We start from the raw sequence: 22,185 nt of genomic DNA on the forward strand, positions 1-22,185 counted from the left end.
AAAGTAGATTCTTAGGGCTGCCAGTAACACCCAGTGATGATGGAGAAAGGCCAGGTGTGGGAGCATGACATACTGTGTAGTGGGAATGATGAAAGTGAGTTTTTATTTATTTATTTCATTCTCTTTCTCCTTTCTCTTGGTTTGTGGGTGTGGGCCTCAGCTGTGCAGGAGCTCTGGGGGTGAAGGCAGTGCTTTGAAGGCTGCCCTGTGCTGAGGGTAACACCCTTGGTTTAGGCTGTTGTAAATTCCCCATCTCCAGTGTTCTTAAGGATCATCATGGGCATGGAAACAAATTGCTTCCTGAAGTTCAGAACTGCTGCAGGAGCTGAGCCTCCCTGGCAGCTCCAGCTGGGCAGTGCACTTCCCTCTCCTGGGGCTGGGGCTCCAGGGGTCCTGTGTGACCACAGCTCTCTTCCCAGAGAGCAGCAGGCACAGCTTCCCAAGGCGTTTTCCTGGGAAAGCAGTGAGAAGCACAGAGGAGAGAAAACAATTCTTATCTCTATTCACTGCTCCTGTTTTTGCACATGTGGAATGTGTTATGGACCTTGTTTACCTGAAGTGAGTTGTTAATTGGACTCAGGTGAAAGTTGTTTTGCATGATTAGCCCATCACTCAAAGCTGTGTCTGACTGTCTGGAGATCATCACGGGTTTTTCTTTAGTACAGTATCTCTTTAGTATAGTTTTAATATAGTATTAATGTAATTTAGTATATAATATTAATGTAATATAGTATAAGTTGTTATTATAAAACATAATCACATATATAGTGTATATGATATGTGATATATATTATTGTTTTATTAATAAAATTATTATAATATATAACATTTATATATAAATATAAAAATACAATGTTTTATTATAGGCTATATTTTTAGTGTAAATTATTTTAACAAAGCCATTGTTTAGCCTTCTGAATATTCACTGTGTGGGGGACACCCTGATACGACAGTCCTGCTCCCCAAACTGCTGCTCAGCACATTTTATCATGCCCTGTCTTGCAACAAGGAGGCAATATGAAGTTTTTCATGAAGTCTTTCAGAAAATCCCTAGCAGAAACAAGCAGTTTCTCATTTTCTGTAGTAGGAAAACTGGGTTAATAATGGGGGAAAAACCCCTTCAGCATTCTTTGGGGCAGAGGAAGCTGTACTTAAAGAAGTTGTGTGAGATTAGGTGGTGAAGCTGCATGGCTAACTGCAGTTTTCTCTGCCATCAATGCTTTGACAAATACAGTTATTAAAATATAGTTATTTTGAAATAAGTTAGTGGGCTGAGAATGTTTGCAGTGAGGTGCATGAATGCACCTCCAGAGGCACGAAGCTGCTTGGTTTGCAGCGGTGTGGGTGTGGTGTGATCTCAGTGCTCTCTAGGCATAGCAGGAGCATTGCTTCAGGAACCTGAACATACTAAAAATGTCACAGCCTTTCCCTTGTTCTGCTCAAGAGCTGTGTTCTTATGTGTGTATTTGCATGTTCATGTGACTCTCTAAGTGACCAGCTGCTTTCCATGCATTTGTAATCGATTCTTTAGTAGGAGGTAACAGTTGTATCTTCACTCATGGAAAAATACGAATATTCTTGCTGCTTTTGAAAACAAATCACATGTTTGCACTGGGTCACTTTTATGAATAAAGTTTGTATGGAAGTAAGTGGTCATTAATGGGAATCTGGTTTGTCGTTGGGTTTTTTCCTTTTATCTGGAGGCCTTTTCAACCAGATCTTTCAGTTTTATTTCCTTTTGGCATTCTGAATATAATCAATTTTAAACTAGCCATGTTGGTAACTACAAAGGAAGAGCTTTTAACACTTGATCAGGCAGCTTTGCCTAAATTAACACAGATGGGCTGAAGTATTCTCTTTGGGGAAAAAGAAGACAAAAATGGCTCTATAACATTATGCTACAAATGCATTTAGAGCCTACTCAAAAGAGTTGCTCCAAGTAATCTTTTTGGATAGCCAAATTTTTGATCTTTCTGAAAAAGGCTGATTTTTTTTTTTTTTTTTTGCTTTGTAGATTTTCAGCAATGAATGTGTATCTTGAAATACCTTCTGCATAGAAAATACCTTTTTCTCTCTGTGTAGGCAATAAAATTATGCTTGTGCAACCATTTATCAATAGAACAAGTTATTCACCTTAGATGTACTAATTAACTTGCCTCTTGCTTAAGGGTTTGTCTGTTAAGCATGTATTTAAAAAAGAAAAAAAATAATTTTAGTGTCATTTGTTGCAATGATTTAACTATAGGGCATCCAAAGCTCACAGATCTTTTGCTGTTGTTGTACTGCAGTATGCCAGGGTTTGGATCCCTGATCCAGAGGAGGTATGGAAGTCAGCAGAACTCCTCAAAGATTATAAACCTGGAGATAAAGTCCTCCAGCTTCGACTTGAAGAGGGCAAGGTAAGTCTGTGTATTGTTTGTAAGCTGATAGTTCTAGTTCTCAACCAGAGTCTGATGTTTTTATTGCAGGAAGCTCTACTGTCACAATAAATCTGTATTTACATGTGTGCAGTTTTGTCTGCTCACTTTCTGCAGCATTTTTTTGTCTGATAAATTTTACTGTTTAGTTACAAAAATCAATTCTGCCTTGTTTTTAAAATAAATTAAAAAGCAGTTGCCTTTATCCACTGCCTGTTATGTTCAGTTGCATCATCTTTTTCTACTTATGCCATTAAACATATAGCCCTGGTTTGCTATTCCAAGGAGACAGGGTTGCTAGGAGAACAGTGTTGCAGAGAAAGAACTGTGACTTTTAAGTTGAACAAAACCAGCAGAAAATTAATAAAGATAAAAAAGGCAAGGATTAAGGGCATTACAAAGAAGATGCTGTGTACTGTGTTGAGAATTGATGGCTTGTCCATGTACAGCTCACATCCTTTGAGTTGGTTTTTTTCATGGAAATAGCAGGTGAATAAAGTGATTTTGGATCTAGAGACGGATGCAATTAGAACATCTGTTTTAGAGATGAATTTATATCTGAAAAAAGTTCTAAGCAGCATTTTTTTCAGTGTTTGTGTTCTTCATAGTGTTCTGCCAACATTCCAAGTTGTGTTTCTGTGTATGAAGCTGGCTATAGATTGGTGTGAGTCTTCTTCCCCTGCTGTTCCACTCAAGAAGAAAACAATAGGGAAAAGCTGGTTAGATTTATGATATAGTGTATTTTGGTTCATTTAATAAAGATGTGGCAGCAAAAGCGTGGGGTTTGCTTAAGTAATAGTCTAAAAAGATGGTATCTCTGTACAGTTGTACATAGAGAAAACCCCTCTGGGAAGTTTTAAATGACATTTTTGGAGAAAAAACTGCTACCTGAAATCACCAGGGAACTGAAATGGTGCACTGTGGTTTTTTTACCTTGTGCCTGTTTTGCTGGGAGGAACAGCTGGAGGGGCTGAGTGAGGAGAGCTGGCCAGCAGCTCTTGAGGTGTGTCCATTTGGTTTCCAGGACCTAGAGTACAGCCTCGACCCGAAGACGAAGGAGCTGCCGCCGCTGCGGAACCCCGACATCCTGGTTGGGGAGAACGACCTGACAGCCCTCAGCTACCTGCACGAGCCTGCTGTCCTGCACAACCTCAAAGTCCGCTTCATCGACTCCAAACTCATCTACACCTACTGTGGCAAGTACTGCCTTTCACACCCTAACCTTTACAGAGTGCCCTGGGCACGGAAAGCAAAGCTGTCCGTGGATGTGTCTGCCTTTAATTTAAAGTCATTTAGTGACAGGAGATGCTGGACTGTTCTTAGGGAAATCAGTGTGTTTGTGGTCATTAACAGACTGGAGAATATTGAGGTTCAGAGAAAATTGTCTTCACTGTGTGTGTTCTCTGCCTCACCAAGGGAATTTGTATATCAAATGTGTATTCAGCAGTTTTTTCTTCACAGTGGGGTTCCTGTCAGGTTGGTGTTCTCTGTAGGCTTGCTCAGGCTGGGCTGGGTGGGAGGAGGCTAACACACTGCAGATGCAGGAGCTGGCCTTGCTCTTTGGTGGGTTTGTTGTCCATCTGTAGTTGCTCACCTCTGCACTGAGCTCCTCCATCTCTTTTAGAAGACATCAATTTTTTTTCTTTTTCATGTTTTCCAATCTGGGCAACTACAGAAGTGAATTTGTAACAGTTCGTGGGCCAAGGCTTGTCTTATCACAGTTGCAATTGATCTTGGCTTTAAAAATGACATTTAACTCACAGCAGAGGTTACCCAAACTTGTAATTTCCTGTGGTATTCTCAGATGGTCAGAATGGAGGAAAGGTACTTAAATAATCACTTTGTCATAAGTGCAAAATTGCAACTGAAATGTCTGTTTTAAAAATAAACATTGTGAGGTAGTTTAGGCTTAAAATTGAAATCTGATGGTTTTGGCCTTTTTTTTCTATGTGTGCATGTGTTCCTTTTAAATCTCAGTTTTTAGTCAAAACACACTGCTAGCTTTTAACATAACTCTTCCATAAGACAGGCAGCACATTAAACATGTTGTGAGGGACAGACAGGCATTAACATCCTGCCACACTGTGCTCACTCTGGCTGCTCCTAATCTGTAGATGCTCAGCAGGGCACATCTGTTCCCAGTCCTGCTCTCAGCAGAGACCAGAGCACAGGGACTGGATCACACTTTGGCACCCCGTGCTTGCAGCCAGACCTCACTCCCATAGGAGGGGGTGATGATTCACACCACATCTCATCCACTCATGCAGTCAGAGCACAGAACAATTCAGGTTGGAAGAGACCTCTGGAAGTCTTCAGTGGAGCTTCCTACTTGAAGCAAGTCTGACTAGATCAGGTTGCTCAGGGCTCAGACCAGCTCGAGTGTCGGGGTGTTTGAGCATCTCCTCTCTGGGCTGTCCCTGCTGAGGGTGCGTTGTGGTCCCAGCACTGGAAACCACCTCAGCTCCCCCAGTACAGACTTGATCTGTGTTTGTCTCCCAAGGGCCCCCATGGCAAAGCTCTTGTGTGAAAGGGCTTTGTGCAGCTGGAGCCTCATGGCCTGAGCTTGTAAGGGCTTTTCAGTCTCAGTTTCATGGTCCCCTAACACCACCATGCCCCCTGCCACAAGGCTGTCTGGGCTGTGTCCTGGCTGCTTGCAGGCAGGCTCTGTGTTGAGCAGCATTTCAGAGGCTTTCAAAAGGAATGTGTTGTTTCTTGTTGTTTCCCTGTGTTTTGGAAAACATGAAAAATGTACATTTCAGGTATTCCCCAGTGCAGCTGTAGTTGTGGTTTTGGCTGGTTTTATCATTTCTCCTGGGGCTGGGAGGCCTTTAGCTCTCTGTGGCTGGGTCTGGCATGGCAGAGCTGGGTCAGCTGGTTTGCTTCCAGACAAGACCCCAGTGGTTCTGGGAGCTGCCTGGCTCTTTGTCAGAAGTGAGTGGAGCCAGCAGTGTGGGGGTTCCTGGTGCTCAGAGGGAAGGAGGTGTTGGAGGTTCAGTGCTGCTGGAGAGTGTGGTGTGCAGTGCTTTATTCTCTGGGGATGTAGGCAGGGCTGTGTTGTGTTACAGGCTGAGCAAAACAGAGTTGGCATGTCAGCCAAAAAACCTGATCCTTTGGGCACAGCATCCACCTTTCAGAGTTCTCCATTAGCTCCCATCCTGCTGCAGGTACTGCCCCTCTGCAAAGATTATTGCCTTGGGGCTTGGCCTCGGGGGCTGCATTTGCCTCCTCAATGTGACTCTCACATCAGCCAGGTCTGTCCAAATGGCCTGTGAGGGTGGTTTGAGCAGTTTATGCAGCCCAAAGGAGGCTCAAACCACTTCAATCCATCAAGGGAATCACAGTAACAATATTCTCAACAGTGGAACTGGAACAGGAATGCATGGATGGATAGTTGTCCAGGGCCCTAGAAATGAATTCAGCCATGCTGTCTAAGTGTAACATGTCAAATTTAAGATTTCGCTCTGAAGTAAATTCAAACTTTTAAACAGAAGATCTGCTGATTTCTCAATTTCAAGTCAGCCTTTCACCAGCAATTCAGAGGTGATTTATAACTTTTCTCTTGTTGGAAACATGAAACAAGGCATTAATGAAGGAAGTTGAAAAGTTACAAAGGAAAATTTGAATGCTTACATGGAAAAACTGCTGTGGTGAAAATCAGTGAATCTTGCTGGTTAGTTCAGGTTAGTAAAAAGTACTGCCTTCTCTGCAGGAGAGCAAACTTTAAATTAATAAATTGCTTCTGTTTATGTCCAGTTTGGCCACAGATGGGTTAGTATGTTCAAGGTAAAAGAATTAGATGGGCTTACTTTGAGCATATATAAAGAAGAATGGCACAAAGAGTAGCCAGAGTTCAACTCAGTGTAATTGTAAGAACAAAACCACACATAAATCTGATTTAGGAAAGGCCATATTTCTTAAAATAGCAATATGATTTAGTGGAGATAAAGAGAAGTTATATGTAAATTAATCTGGATTATAGCTCTATGAGGCAGACTGATTTCAAAATTCTACAGAAAGCAAATAATTCCTGACTCACTTGTTTTGGTTATTTCCAGATGGTAGTTGCTTGTAGATTTTACAGATTGCTGCTGAAGTTAAATGTTTTAATATGCTGGAGACTTGTCACGGGGCTGCTTGTTCCCAATTCAAGGGTTTATTTTTGCCAGCATAACCAAAGGCAGGAGGGAACTGTTGGAAGTCTCACACAGATTTTTGTTATGTCTCTTTGATGAGACTTGCAGGCCTGAGAGGCTCAGCTTGGTGGTGCACTGTATTTCACTTTTTACTGCTTTTTCTAAGGGCAGACGTTAAAATTTGACACACAGAATATTCCTCAAGTTTTGTAGTACTGAGGTCACTTCCAGTCCCTAACCCCCACTCTGATTTTTTGGTTCATCATACAGCGTTAGACCTTGGCATGAATGTTTATGAAGATTTTTCTCTGGGGCTCCTGAGTCATTTCAGTGAGGTTATGGCTGATGGAAAAACGCCAGCTCTCCTCACATGGGCGTGTCGAGACACAAAACTTGTGTGTTTGAGGAAATAGATCAAGGCCTCTCAGATCTCTCCCTAAAACATATCCTCTTGTTTCATGTTTTTGCTATGGTTTGTGCTTGGTCTATAGATGCATGAAAGGGTTTAAAAATTGGTTGATGCTCCCAGCAGGGCCAGACTGTAGATGCTTTCATTTCTCTTCTCCCTTCTCCCAGCTTTTCCATGGAAAATTTCTTAGATAGACATCACCAGGCTGTAATCTGCAGAGAGCTGGGATCAGCACTGAGGAAGTCTGTGTGTGTAAGAGTCAATTTCAGAGTAAATTTAGAAGCAAGTTGAGTGCCATGGAAACGCTTCTGAGGCAGGTTCTTCAGGGATGGATTGTCCAGGCATGCTTGGTGCAGTCACTGTGCAGCCATCTGCAGCTGCATTGCCACACTTAGGCACCAAAATACATACACAAAAGGAGAAATTCTGTTTTTAAAATGTCCACAGTTGAAATTAGAGGGGTTGTTTTTCCCCCTTTTCCTGTCAAGGTGAGGAGGACTTGCCATGTCGAGGGGGCACAGTGTGCCTGTCACAGCTGACTCCCACATGGTCTCACTGATCAGTGTTTCCACCCCTGCCCCGAACAAATAAACTTTCCCTACCTGTTGTAAATGCTGCAGGAGAGAAAGTTATAAGGAAGCTTTGTCAGATTATCCCTGTGGGTAGAGCAATCCTCATTTCTCGTGAAAAAGAGAATTTTCCCAAAAACATTTGAGGTCTCGCTCTTTGTGGTAAGGAAGTTTGTAAAGAGTAGGACTTAAGTTTTCCTGTGCAGGGAGAGTAAAATAATTTAGAAGTGCTGTAGTGATGAGTTGTTTTTAAAAAACCAGGTATGTGTTTAAGTGGTATGGAATAACTAGGAAGTGGGAGGTGTAAGTACAAGCTCAGTTGTATCAGGTGAGGGTGTTCTGGTGCCTTCTAGGGCTATAATTGCCTAATTTCCTAACATGGCTGGGTGCTGCTCTGTGTCAGCCCTATGAAATACATCTACTGTTTGGTTTTTTGGTGCCTTTGACCAGGAGGTTGTCCTGCCTGATTGGCAGAGGTGCCCTGGAATCCAAATTACACTGTGTCTGTACATTGTTGCTTATTACAAAACCTGAGGATGTCATTCTTGCACAACAGCTGGAGGGTTCACACACTGCACATACCCAAACTGGCAGTCAGTGAGACCACCCAGCAGTTATACTTCACAAATTACAGTGTCACTGGTAATTCAGAGTGAAACACAGGGAAATACAATGCACATGCATTGGGCTACTGCACTGAGCAGGCAGCTTTTCAAGTCTGCACATTCTGAATCCTTTTGGATTGTGCATGCTAACTTTAGAAAAGGCAGATAGAAAGAAAAGATAAAAAGTTGTCCCTGATGTGTTTACCAAAGCAGGGTGGAATTAAACTCGTGGCACTTTGTGTGTGCAGAACTTTATTCAGAATAAATATCTGTTGAAGTCAGTAATATCAGATCCTTATTCTTTAACATTTTTAGAAAGATTAGAACAATACTTGCCCTCAAAACCAGTTTTGCTGTTTTGTTTTTTTTTTAAACAACTATTAATCATTCCTTTTGTTTCATTTCCTTTGTAGGTATTGTTTTAGTGGCCATAAATCCTTATGAACAGCTGCCTATCTATGGGGAAGATATCATCAATGCCTACAGTGGCCAGAATATGGGGGATATGGACCCACATATCTTTGCAGTGGCTGAGGAAGCATACAAGCAGATGGCCAGGTTTGTAGACCAGAGCCTTAAAGTCACTGTTTTTCTGAGAGGGATATAAAACAAAGTTTCTGGATGATGCTTTTCTCTTTAATTTATAGCTTGTGAAATATTTTGCAACGTCTGTCTTTTATCCTGTGTTTCAGTGCATTTCACAAGGGAAAGAGTTGCCTAAGTTAGTGAACAGTAAAGCTTTATAAATGCTGTGGAGGTCATGGCCACTGACACTTAGCAGGAATTACCACAGATCTTGTCAGTATTTAGGTCTAAAATTAGCCCTGTGCTTTATTTGATTGTGTTTTTTTTCATTTGATTACCAAATTAAAGAGATATTTTTTTAATCGTCAGTGGATTATTAAAGAGAAAAGGGCCAGGTTCTCAGCTGTTTTGTGTTTGTGTGTCCTACTGACAAGAGAAAAGAAATCACTGGGCTTATGAGTGCTATTATAGGCTCCTGGTTGTGTCAGTAATGTCCCAGCTATGTAATCTGCCTGTGGCTGTTGTTGACTGGAATTAAGAGGGAGCAGAGGGACGATTGCAAAGAGTGCCTGGAAACTGAGTCTCTAAGGACACTGCAACAGCTGTGCAGGAAATCCTCATTCTGTTGGATGTTGCATCAAAATGAGCTTGTCACCCAAGGGCAGTGGTTAGCAGGAACTTCTTCCCCTTAGCCCCACGAGCCTGCAGTTAAGGGAGCTTTTGAAATATTTCATTTCTAGGATAAAGGTCTTTTGGGCTGCTGTGTGGTCTTTGGTTAGCAGGATGCTCCTGCTATCCTCACTGGTTAGCTTCAAGCTGTTGGTATAGTTTTCCTTGTTGGCAATACAGATCATGATTAAATTAATCACTGAAAGATTTCTGGATTACTTGTGATGGCCCTTAAGCTGTACTGCTGGTGAAGGAGGCAAGGGGAGAATGGGTTGAAAATTATAAAATCTTCATGTTTGAAGTCAGCTATCTGTTCATTTAAGAGTCTTAAGAACTAGACTAATGGATGGATAGAATGGATAAAATGAATGGAATGGGTAAAATGTTTGTCACGTGCACATCTGAATGCAGGGATCTGCAATAGCCAGGTAATAGATAATTTCAAAAGAAAACAGTTCAGTGCAACATTTTATGACTTAGGGTAATTGCAAAAGAGCCAGTGTTTCAAAAATACCCTTGTCTTGGTTTAACTTCAGCCAGCAACTCAGTACCACGCAGCCACTTGCTTACTCCCTCCCTCCCCCACTGGGATGGGGAAGAGAAACTCATGGGTTGAGGTAAGAACAGGTTAATAATTGAAATGAAGTAAAATAGTATAAAATAATAACAACAACAGTACTAGCAATGAATAGGACAGAGAAAGAGGAGTAAAACCCAAGAAAAAGAAGTGATGCACAGTGGAATTGCTCACCAGCTGCTGACCAATGCCCAGCCATTCCCCAAGCAGCCATCAGCCCCAGTTTATATCCTGGGCATGATGTTCCTGGGTGTGGAAAATCCCCTGGCCAGCTGGGGTCAGCTGTCCTGGCTGTGCTCCCTCTCAGCTCCTTGTGCACCTGCTCACTGCCCGAGCACGAGACTCTGACCAGCCCCTGGCTGCAGGTGAGCACTGCTCAGCACCAGCCAAGGTGTCACTGTGCTGTCAGCATTATTCCCTGAACTCCAAAATGCAGCACTGCACCAGCTGCTAGGAAGAAAATTGCCTCTATTCTAGCTGAAACCAGGACATCTCTACACCCACACTGTTGACTGGCAGAGATATCTGCCTTACTTCCTTTCTGCTCAGAAAATAGCTCTATAATCTGGTGTGGAAATACAAAGGCAAAACTGTGTGTTATGGTAGTCACATCTTCTTCACGTCTCCTTCATCCCTGCTGTTTTAAACAGACTTGGTTCTCAAGTCCCTCTAAAAGCTGTAAAAAGTAAAGCTCTATTAACCTTATTTTAGGTCTGAGGCTTGGTACAGTGGTCTGAAATGACAGTCAGTGATGGCTGTCATCCAAATTCACAGAATTTTTGTTCTTAACATTACCCAGGGGAAGTAAGAGGCTGGAGAGGGATCTGTGTCCACTGGCCGACTCTAACCCCTGCCTGAAGTGGGCTTACCTCCTCCTGGTGCTGAAATACCAAATGGCTGATCACCTGAGTTCTGTGTGCCTGTGCCATGGAGATGTCTGTCTGCCACCACGGGCATTCTCTGCTGCTGGGCTGACTGGGGGGGCTGAGATTTTGGCTGGAGTTTCCTCTGTGGCTTCTCCTTCTTGCGTTAATTACCTTCAGCTCTTCAGCCCTCGCTGCAGCCTCGGGCAGTTCTGCTGTCCTGAATAACAACAAACAAGATGTGGTAGGAGTTCCTCTTTGAAACAAATGATGAGAAATTTTATGACTGTGGAGATTAGCTCAAATAAGCCTTCTGAATTATTTAATTAATTACTTTGTGTCTCTGTTATAAACAATTTGTTATTCTTTTATGACTGACAGTACTTTCATAGTTGCAAAATGAAATCTGGGCACACAATGCAACTGAAAAAAATTTCTCTACCCTGAATTACCAATTTAATTGTTTTAGCTTTTCAATGTTTATTTCCTTTTCTATTTGTTTGGGGATTTTTTTTGCCTTGTTTTTAAGAACTTTTTCTGTCATTACAACATACCAGTTTTGGTCATTGAATTTAATTTTCTATTGATGCTTACAATTACTAAATCCCACCCTTTAACTTCACTGATGTTTTTTATACTCTGAACAAATCACCTTTTACTTCTGAATTATGAAGTTAGAGAAAAAGAACTCCAGTTTTACGTTTCTGCAGCTGACTATTTAAAAATGAAAATCAGATTGTCTGTGTCTGCTGTATTACCATTTTAATAAGTGCATTGCATATTCATGTGGTAGCTAGTCATATGGCATTAATCTGCATTTATGTGTGTAATTGGTGAGATTTATTTTTCTCTTGTTTCTGATCTTTCCTAACTCCATGTTTAAATGATCACTGGCATAATTAGTCATGATGCTCCTATCCTTAAGGCTTCAGTGAGCTCTTCTAAATATTTACTCCTTAGGTCTTCTTGTTAATTTATAATTTAGTGATTTAGAGTTTGTTCTTTCCAGCTTCATTGCTTCATCTGCTGCAGCTGAGAAGCTCCATCCATGTGCATGGTTAACTAAATGATCTCTGGAGCCTCCTTCAGCCAAAGAAAAGCCTCATGGCAGAAATCTGGAAAGCCAGTGATTAAATATTTGCCTTGTGCTTTCAAAAAAAAAAATACAGTGCAAAAATGTTGCCCACTGGAGTGACAGGGATGGAGCTCACATCTGGCTTGGGTAGAGAAATGATACACAGCAATTGCTTGGGGTTGATTGCAGTGCAAAGCAGCACACAAAGATACCTTTGCATGTGGCATTTCCTGCTTAGTGGGAGCCAAGTGATGGGGTACATGCTGCTGGGCAGTGCTGGGCCTGTTTGAGCCTCCTTATTTCCTCTTCCTCCAGCACTTCTGTCACCAGGTTCCAGTGGAGGGTTAGTGGGGGAGAGCATGGCTCATCTTTACCCATAGCCAACAGTGAGATAAGTGGGTAATGTTTGCTCGGTAGCTTCTTGTCTGTTTCAGTGCAGGAAAACATGCACAGCTCTTAAGACTAATCTCATTTTGGACTATTATTTCTTTCCTTTTCCCCCTTCCCTTCTCTTTCTCCCCTGTCATCTGTGTCTTTGTACCTTTTTCCTTTTCTCTCTCCATCTCCTGCTGCTGCTCTGCACAGACTGACAGCTTTCCTCTGCTGTGCCTAAAATAAGCAATGCTCTAGTTTTACAGCTGCACCTAAAGTGTGCTGGGCTTAGGGCTCTGAGTGCTTCATCCTCACCAGGACCTGTATTGCTTTGGGCTGTATGAGCCTCAGACTGTGAGGGTTTGGAGCAGATCTCCTGCTCTGTCCAAGGACTGTCCCAGTGGGATCATTTGGCTGGGGACGTGTCCGTGTGGTTTTTGTGCAGAGTGGATCTGTAGGTGCAGCTCAGATGAGCTGTGCTTCTGGAGGGAGCTGGGACCTGCACTCCAGGCTCTCCTCAGCCATGGCAGTGTGCTGTCCATGCATAGCTCACTCCATTTGAGTGAATATTACAGGCTTGGGACTGGTTAAGGCAGATGAGTGATGCAGAAGGAAGAAAATCATTATTGAAGAATATATTTTTGTCCCAGAAATATAAACCTCAATGTCAGCATGTGGGTGTTTGCATATGTTGATTCCTTTGAGCTGCAATGTATGCCACTTTTGTATGTCAGTGTTTCCAAATTGCTAACAAAACCCAAGTTCAGTCTTCAGTTACCCCTCTGTGGTAATTATGAAAATTGAAGCAAACTTTCAGTTGCCAAACATTTTATTTTTTATTTTCAATTACAACTTCTGTAGGAATCACAACCTTCAGCAGGTGCATCTCATTTTCTTTGTAATATTCAATAGGATATTCAATACATTTTTAACACTATGGTTTGCAGTAAGGTGTTGATGATTATACTCTTGAAACTGTTAAGGATTGCATTAATGTATGAGACTTATGATTATCAGTTCCCTAACACTATTAGGGAAAAATCACTCCTTCACAGGATTCTTTCCCCTGCCTAGTGATGGTATATTGCAGTAATTAAGATAGTGTATTTTTTTTATCAGCACTTTGTTGTTCCATCCTACTTGTGGTTGATGACAGATACAGCAAGTTCAATTTAATAAATTAACTTTGAGATTTTCTTCTGATTAATTAGTGAAGTTGTCTAGCATCATTTAAGTTGAAAGTAACCTCTGCAAACAGAATTGCATACTGATGAGATCCATATAAACCTTAATGAATGCCAGTGTGGAAAACAACAGTGTTTAAAGCATCAATTTCCAAAGTTTTGCTTTTTCTATTTGGACAAAGTATAGTGATTTATTTTGTGGTACTGTGTAGCTTTTTTATTAAATTACCTTTAATAAGCAGGCTGCCTCTCTGTTTTGTCAGCTTTTCTCTGTGTGTCTGATGGCTTTCACCTACAGAAAGATATTTTTCTATCACTTTTGTTCAAAAGGAAGCTTGGTGAGCTGTTGAGTAGGTGTTTTGAAGCATCTTTGCTGACAGTCTCCAGTTATCCCAGGCATCCCAAGATGATGTCCTCTTATAAAAATGCACATTTGAACAGATGCTGCTTTGCTTCTGAGTGTCTGATAAATGGATACAGTATTTTCCCCTGGCAGAAAAGACTTCATGGCAGGGATGATTAACAGCCTCTCCCAGCTCTGCATCCAGTTATGGAATGAGAGCCTGCTCTGGTGGGTGCTGGACAAACACACAGTGGCCATCCTCCACTGCCTTGGAAAGAGGTGGCATTTCTGGGCCCCTGTTGTTAGATGCAAAGGGAAATGTCTTTTTTTCTGATGGGATTATTTTGGAGTAGTTTCTTACACTTGGAGCCTGACATTTTGTGGTGTTACAGGTGCAACGTGGCAGATGGGGGAATCAACTTGGTATAACATATGGGACTCCTTGTCCCAGCAGTGATTGTTTTGAGGCAGCAGAAGGGTTAAGTGTGGTTGTAGCTGGGAGCTGGAGTTCACATGAGGTGTCCTGCTGGCAGCTAAGCAATGAGCTTTCCCAAACTGTTGCAGGAGTGACCTCTGACTAATCCCTGGACAGAGCAGTTGCAGAGTGCTGGCTCATCTCTGTGCCCCTCTGGAGTGCAATCTGTCATGTGCTGACCTCAGTTTTCCTCATTTGTGTGTGTTCAGAGATGTTACTGACAATTCATTATCTTTTCACCTTTTGACATTTTTACAATCAAGAGCTGTGTTTCCTGGGTGTAATTATAATGGCAAGTGATGCATTTTGTTAATTAAAAAAAAAAAAAGTACATCTCCTGATTATAAGAGTGTTGCAGAATGTTTTTACCAAGCTGTTGTTGAAGAGAAACAAAGATTCTTGAGAACTTGGGCTGTTTTGGAGTGGTTGAGTTTGCAGCTGGAACAGACTCATGAGAATTCAGGTTGTGAATAATAATATTATTTCGTCTTTGCTTTGTATGTTTGATGAGCAGATGCCAAAGTTCTTAACTTTGGGAGAGAGATCAACATCATTGCTTCCATTTTATAAGCTGGAGCAGACATGGGTCTTGGGAGGGCAGCTTTGGTGAGTTCACCAAGGTAGCAAAAGCAGAGCTTTGAGCCCCTGAATCAGAAGTCCTGGACCTGTGTCTGGTGACTTGGTGACACCAGCTTGACAATAAAACATGTGAGAAGTGGGAATAGGGTATGTAACTGACAGTGGAGTTCAGTTCAATGCTTTCAGTGTACAAAATTGAGCAAATGAGTTGCATTTTTCATGCCCCCCTTTCCTGCAGCATTAAGTGGTCTCTGTGCCAGGTATCATCTATTCCTAATAACATTTGCTTTCACTGAGGGTTCCATGTCTTCCAGGCACTTTACCAGCCCTACCAAAGCCTGTCTCCTCTAATACTGGAGTCTCAATTTCTGCTTGTGTAGAAGACAAGGCAGAGGTGGTGTGCTGTGGCCAGGCCTGGGTCAGCCCAGAGTTGGTCCTGGGCACTGAGGTTCCTGTCACTGACCCTGTGCTCAGAACATCCTCTTTTCTCCAGCAGCTAAAGATGTCAGTGAAAAATGCTGTTAGGCTTAAAATAAACAAGTTAAACTGGAAATATATTTAGAAATGAGATTAAAGAACATGGTTTATTGGACTGATGTTTCATGCTTATTAAAACTGAATGCATTTACAAAGAATTAATTAAGAATTAACTGCTTAGTCAGGAGCAATTGTTGTGACTCAAGGTTGCAGCTGAAGAATTCTCTGAATTGTTAATGTGTGGCATCTGTGAAGACTGGGATGTGTCAGGCCAGAGCATGTTAGATCCAGGTGGTCAGAATAAACCAATGGATGCAGCGTGTGAAGGTGGAACAGACACAGAAATGTGGCTGCTGTTCTGTGCTTGTTTCTGGGGCAAAGCTCTTGTAACTCACTTTTTCTTTTGTGTTCTTTTGCTCTTTGTTCATCACGTCGCTACAGAATGGTTCAGAGCACTCTGGTAATCATCCCTGGTGCTTACCTAGCACTCTGCACTCTGGATATTTTCCAGCTGTTACCTTGTGAATCCACACAGCAGCCCTTGGAGGGTGGCAGAAGGGAATGATCAGTGTCTGTACCTCTGGGATGTGCCAGAGGCTCTGGCACTGGGAGTGCCGTGGCTGCACAGGGGAAGGGGCTGTGCCTGCTGCTCAAACAGCCCTGCAAGAGGGAAACTTGGGAAATCAGGGGTAAGGGGTGAAGGGAGAGCTCTTACCAGGTCTGCCTGGTTGCAGGGAAGGTGACCTCCCAAGGAGGGAAGCTCGGCAGCTGCAGAGAAAATGGCAAGGTGTGCTTGTGCAGCGTGGGCTTGAAGCCATTGGAATGTAAGAGGACAAAGCAGGGGAACTTTCCCATTCTAAGGAGGCCACTAGCCAAATCCAGAAACAGAATTTATTTAAGGCTGTGAAGAACTTTGAGTTTTAAATAGTTTATTTGTAAGGTTGATGAAGGGCAAGATGTTGCCTCGTGCCCTCGATGTGAGAGGTGCCAGGAAGGCAGCCCAGAGCTGGCTGCTGCTGCTTTCCATCAGTCCAAGAGCATTAGAAAACTGCTGAATGAATTCTTGTTTGTTTATTTATTTATTTATTGAACAGTTAAATTACTTCTGTTTGAAAAGCAAATCCTGAGTTTGTAGAGTTGCCAGGTTTTATAATGGCTTCTAGCAGATGCTGCAAGCCCTGGGCTGAGTTTCAAGGGCCTTTGCACTGAGGGAGTGCAGCTGAGCATGCCCAGCCCTGTTTGCTGCCACACAGCACTGCCCTTAGGCAAAGGTGAAGCTAAATATATTGCATTGACTCGTGTTAAACCTCCCAGCCCTGGTGGGTTTTACAGCTGCCTTTTATTTTAAGATAAGTGGAGAAGCAATTTTGGTCTTCTAGAAAAACGAGTAATTGTAACAGTGGGAGCATCACAGAAAAGTGGAGCACGGCTGCCCAACAAATGAACCTGGGACCTGCTGTGGCAGGGGACTGGGAGGGCAGCTCTTGAGGAGAGCACAGGCTGGTGATTCTGCAAGAAAAAGCGAAATCCTTCTGTCACTTCAAAACCACATTATGGGCTGAAAAGAGAAGAGTGTCCTGCAAAAAAAAAAAAAGTGGCTATGGTTTGGTTTCAAGTTTACAGTCACGGGTAATTTTAGGAAACATTTATTTCAGTGTTTCTTGAAATCAGACATATTTAGTGAGCCTTCAGATGAGTTGTGCAAAACCTTATTCATCTTATACCATGGATTTGTCTTTCTGGTGCTTTATTCTTCTGCCTGCATTTGTCAGCTGTGCATCCTCTTTCCTGCCTTGGGAGGTGCCAGCCCCTGGAGACAGGGCTGCCTTTAGCCACCTGGGGCTGGGAAGGTCCTTCCTAAATTTCTGAAGGAGTTAATCAAGCTTCTTTCTGTGAAGCTCACAAAACATTCAGTACTGCAGAGAACTCTTGGCTGTATATTGATACCTGATGAACTCTGCTGGGTTTCACAAGAAAAGAGTTCAACATTTTTTCTGTGGATAATTATTCCAAGACTGAATGAGCTGTTTGGAATATGTGGAGTATTAGATGTATTTTTCTATTCTTTGATTCTGTGATTCCTATAACAGCAGTACTTCTAAGTTATTTGGGAACATCAATAAAAACTTAGTGATGTTTATCACTTTCACACTGATTTATTTTAAGTACATTGGGTAAACTTCATTTATTTTGGCTTTGTTACCAGTGCCTCATGGTGAGGAAAGTGATCATTATTAAACAGATTTTTGAGTCATGCTGTCAAAGATCTGTGAATGTTCTGACTGTAGATACTACAGGTTATTTTGGCCATATGCTGTCACAAATATACAATGGGGATGCTGAGAGATTGTTTGCAAAAATAGGATGTTTACTTTGGTCAGAGTTTTGTTTATACTGCTGGAGACACTAAATCATGTCAGCTGCATATGTGTGCATGTATCCTTGAGAGGTTTAGAAATGCTTTAAGGGGTAAAACATGAAACATAGCTTAAACTAAGTTTTTGTTGGTCCTTAGTTGATCCTGTGTCTCTAGAGGAGCTGCAGCTGATGAAAGAGCAGCAAGGCTTCAAACCTGCCAGAATTTCAGGACAGCTCCTCTCTGACCTTTAAACAATGTCATTAGTTTTAAAGTTATTTTCTTGGGTTGGGTTTCCTGCTCACACAATTCAGCTGTAGGATGGCACAGCACTAAGCTCCTCTCTGTCTTTGATGGGCACCCTGGTGTTGGTGGTACTTGTGTGTGTGTGTGAGAACAGGATCTCTCCCAAGAGTTCCCCGAGTCACAGGTTCCTTCCCTGGCAGTTTGACAGGTATTTTGATCATTGAAAATTCACTGTTTTAAAAATGTAATGCAGTTTCAGCCGTACAAATCTATCTTATCACCACCACACTGCAGCAGAGGAACGGTAGTGAGATAAAGACCAAACTCACTGCTAAATAAAAGCTGTTTATTGTGGACTTGCATTCAAGCAGGAGGGGATTTTAGGTTTTGAAGATCACAGCATCTGGTCTTTAGCAATAGTCTATGCTGTTTTGAGTTAAATAAAAATGAAATTATGCAATGGGGTTGATGCCCTTACCCATAACCTAAACCTGTTATTCCAAAAGAAAAGAATAAAGCACTAGCAATCCACAAGGGGAAGGGGAAAAAAAGGGAGAAAAAAAGAAAAGCCAGGAGATTTAATTAATTAACCTTTTAGCACTGAGGCAGTGAGGAGAGAAGATGTCCTGGAGGTGGTGGCCTTTAAATCACCCTGACAAGGAGCTTCCTTAAAAACATCAGCACCTTGGCAGTGTCCTGAAGGTTAACAAACATAAATGATTTAGGATCAAAGGCAACCTAAGTACTAATGTTCTTCTCATTAAATTGCCCTGTTATTTGCTTTCTTCTTTATATATTAAGAATATTGCACTGTGATCTTTTCTGCCAAGCTCATCTGGGTTATGACAGGGAGACCATTCAGCTTTGAAGTAGCTCAGCACAGGCAAGAATTTCCAAGTCCATATCAGAATCTTTTCAAATCAGCTGTTAATGATACAATTTTTCCAGAGAGAGATGCTGATAGCCTGGGTATGAATGGATTGACAGGAGTTTTGGGGTTGATGTCAATAATTTCTGTGTTCCTTTTGTTGTCAGTAATTCTGTATTCCTTGTGTTTGTTTTCCCAAGTTGATGTTTGTGTGGGGGTTGTGCTTATATACATGTATTTAACATTATTTGCTGTGGAGCCATGAGTCTGAAAGCCAAGATCAAATGATACATCCAATGCATCAGTCTAGGAAGCAAAAAAAGCACCAAAAAACTGTTGTGCTTTGATGATTCAAAAAAGCTTTGGGCTTCTTTAATCCTCTCTGAAATGTTTATTGATAGAGAGGTTTTTAACTTTTCATTTTCCTGTTTCAGAGACAGATTTTCAGTTGGTACAGAGGAAGAAGGTAAAGAGAGTTGTCTGTAAGGATTTTTTAGTCTGTGGGTCTTGATTATCCTGATCTGTTTGGACAGTTTGCTGTGGAAGTGATGGCTTTGGTGCAGTAAGCTGGTTTGCTTTTTGTGGGAAGCAGCTTAGGTGGGTGCAATTTTGAATAAAAATTGTTTGAAAATTATTTGAAAAATATTAGCAACTTTGATATTTCAGGTCTTGCACTGGTTTTTCTTTTTTTTTTTGCCTCAATTTTTCCTTTGGTCAACTGAAATTGTTACAAGCTGTTCTGGATCATGACAGCTGTCAATGGTTGCTCAGTGTTGTTGCAGCACTCTGTACAAGTTGGAGGTGCCCAGTGAGTCTTGCTCTTGCTTCCAGTATATCTGACAGCTGTGCCCTCATGTGAGGAGCAGTTCCTCCACACTGAGCTCTCCTGAGAGCATCTCCTGCACATTTTTATAAAGTACAAATTTAAAGTAGCCAGTGCTATTAAAAGCATTGCATTAAGATACATGCACATCCTCAACAAAGGGTTTTTTCACCTCTTGAGAGCAAGGTGATGTTTTTAAAACCACTTGCTGGGTTCTTGTGTGTTGCCATTTCATTCATAACCTGCAAAACCCTTTTCTGTATGTGAGGTATCTCAAGGCAGTTTGCAGCACTCTTTCTTCCTCAATGCTGAGCCTTCTTTGAGCAGGATCTATCTTCAGTGTTAAATTTTGCAATGTTTATTCAAAGCACAGGAAGCCCCTGTTGCTATGTAGGCTGTAATCTCAAGCTTCCAGGAACTAGGTAAGACTGCATCTTTTCAGTTTTGGCACTCTGACAGTGAATTTCCTCACAAACATATTGCCTGTCAACAAAATTTTGTAGATGAAGTAAAATCATCTTTTAAAGTTACCAGCCTTTGCAGAAATATGGCTCTGCATTATTTTTTGTGATAGAGAATGCCTTAAATTGCCAGTTAGGTGTTGCATGGTGTGTCCTCATTCCTGTGTTTATCAAGAAATAGCTGTTACCCTCCCCTGATTCCCAAAGTATAGGCCTGAGAGAATTTATACAGGAGAGGTCTGAACCAAATCCTCTGCTGCTGCAAGCAATCTCAGCCCATCATTTCACATTTCAGCTTGTGAAGTGTCTGGGCCTGTCATCTTAAAATGGCACTTTTAATGTAGTTTTGTCATTTCTTTATGCTTCTGCTGTTCAGATGCAGCAGAAGCTGAATGTGATCCTGAACATAGCATGATGTTTCCATGAGTGGTAAATTGCTCTCAGTCAAACTGTTTCAGTCCTGTCTTTTCAAGATAATTTGGCTTAATATTGCATCACAGTGATGTAGTTCTGTGTGCTAGGATCTGATTGCTGTCTGCCTTTGGGGGAAAGAGCACTCCTCCACCTCTCATCTCCCAGATTGCTCTTCCTCATTTCTGTTTGCAAAAGCATAATTAAAATGTTCCCTCCATTCAGAAGTAATCTTAATTTTAAAATCATCTATTTACCTGTTTTGTGCAGGGGAAAAAAGTGCAGGAAGATGAAATATTGCATAAAATGTGGCATCTGGCTGCAAAGAGCTGTCACACATAAAGCTGTTGCCCTACTTACATGTTTCAGTGGAAGTTTGAAGTATAGCTTTTTTTCTGACTGGCAACATGTTAAGTACTCAAAATGTCAGGTCAAAGGTCAGGGGCTAAGGATTTAACTAAAAATAACTCTAAAGGTGTAGTATATATCTGAGAAAGAGCTTGGGTGGTGTCACTTTTGTTTTTCTGGGCAATTTTTTTCCTTTGTTTTGGTCTTTTAAATTTTGTTTTGTTTTGAGCACAGCCTGATTATGAAAATTTCATTTGACATAAACAGAGGCTATTCTTTAGACCACTGCTTATGCCAAATCATAAAAAAAATAATTTTCACTACATTTCATACATCATCCAAGGGACTTTGATGCTAGTTTATTTGTTATATTCCTTTTTAACGTGGTGTTTGGTTTTTTTTTAAAGTTGTATGTTGTTGAAGAGCTTTCTGCTGAGCTGGCACAGCTGCCTGGCAGGACCCCTTGCACCTCTCCAAGGCTGGATGGAGGTGCAGTGGTCCAAGGATGTCCACGAGCCAAGGGGCTGTGGCAGTGAGAGCTCATCCCCTGCTGCTGCTTGGGTTGTGTTGCACTGTCCTTTCCCCTCCCAGTGCCCTGTGTGATCTGGGGTGTTTTGTTGTGTTTTCCTTTCTCTCTGGCAAGCAGCACAGAGAATTATATGCTGGAGGATGGCCAGTGCAGTGTGTTAAAGCAGAACAATGGATTAATGTACTGGGGGAGACAAGAGCAGCCCTGAGTGTGGATGGAGCCCTGGCAGGAGGACACTGCTGCAGACACTGAGGAGCCCTTTGTTTGCCATGGTGCCTGCTGCAGACACACCAAGTCCCTGCAGAAGGGACAGCAGCAAGGTTTGCAGCTCACACAGAGCAAACCCTCTCTCCTCCAGGCCAGTGTATGCAGCGTGGATGTGTGTATGCACTCAGACAGGAATGAAGTAATGGATCCCTTATTCCTGGGCACGTGAGTGTGTGCTGAGGAGAAGTCTTCATATCTTATGACATGGGGGAAAGAAACTCTGGCTAATTAGCAACAGTATTCGTAAGGAGAAATCATTTCAAACTCATTTTTTCATTACTGTCTTTGTAAAAATGGAACTCCCGAGAAGAGACTAAGGACTGCAAAACCAGTGTGTGTTTTCCATGCTCCCACACATGTCCTTCAGAAATGTGACAGTAAGAATGAGCCACCTTTATTTCCATGTCTTTTCTTGGCAAAAGAGCTTGTTTTTTAGTGACAGTTTTGTCAGAAGTCTGTGTGAGTTTGCATTCCTTGGTTTTCTGAAAGCTTTTTATACTTTGGGAACTAAAAAATCTTAACCATCAGAGGATCCATTTCATAGAGCTTCCTCAGAATTCATATATTTAATGATATTTAATACATGAAACAGCTGGTGATCTAC

The 22,185-nt window shown here is 41.9% G+C and overlaps 1 protein-coding gene across 8 annotated transcripts in view; it reads left to right on the plus strand.

The window, feature by feature from the left end:
• The window catches only part of MYO5A (myosin VA), a 99,517-nt gene that overhangs the window by 18,789 nt on the left and 58,543 nt on the right, over positions 1-22,185 (plus strand). For all 8 annotated transcript variants that reach the window (XM_059858318.1, XM_059858320.1, XM_059858322.1 and 5 more), the window contains exons 2-4: positions 2,289-2,399; positions 3,442-3,613; positions 8,547-8,691. In XM_059858318.1, coding sequence (XP_059714301.1) covers positions 2,289-2,399; positions 3,442-3,613; positions 8,547-8,691 — 428 coding nt within the window. The remainder of the gene's footprint in view (positions 1-2,288; positions 2,400-3,441; positions 3,614-8,546; positions 8,692-22,185) is intronic.

The sequence above is a fragment of the Haemorhous mexicanus genome, chromosome 13 (genome assembly GCF_027477595.1).
Source record: "Haemorhous mexicanus isolate bHaeMex1 chromosome 13, bHaeMex1.pri, whole genome shotgun sequence".
NCBI classification, from domain to species: Eukaryota; Metazoa; Chordata; class Aves; order Passeriformes; family Fringillidae; genus Haemorhous; species Haemorhous mexicanus.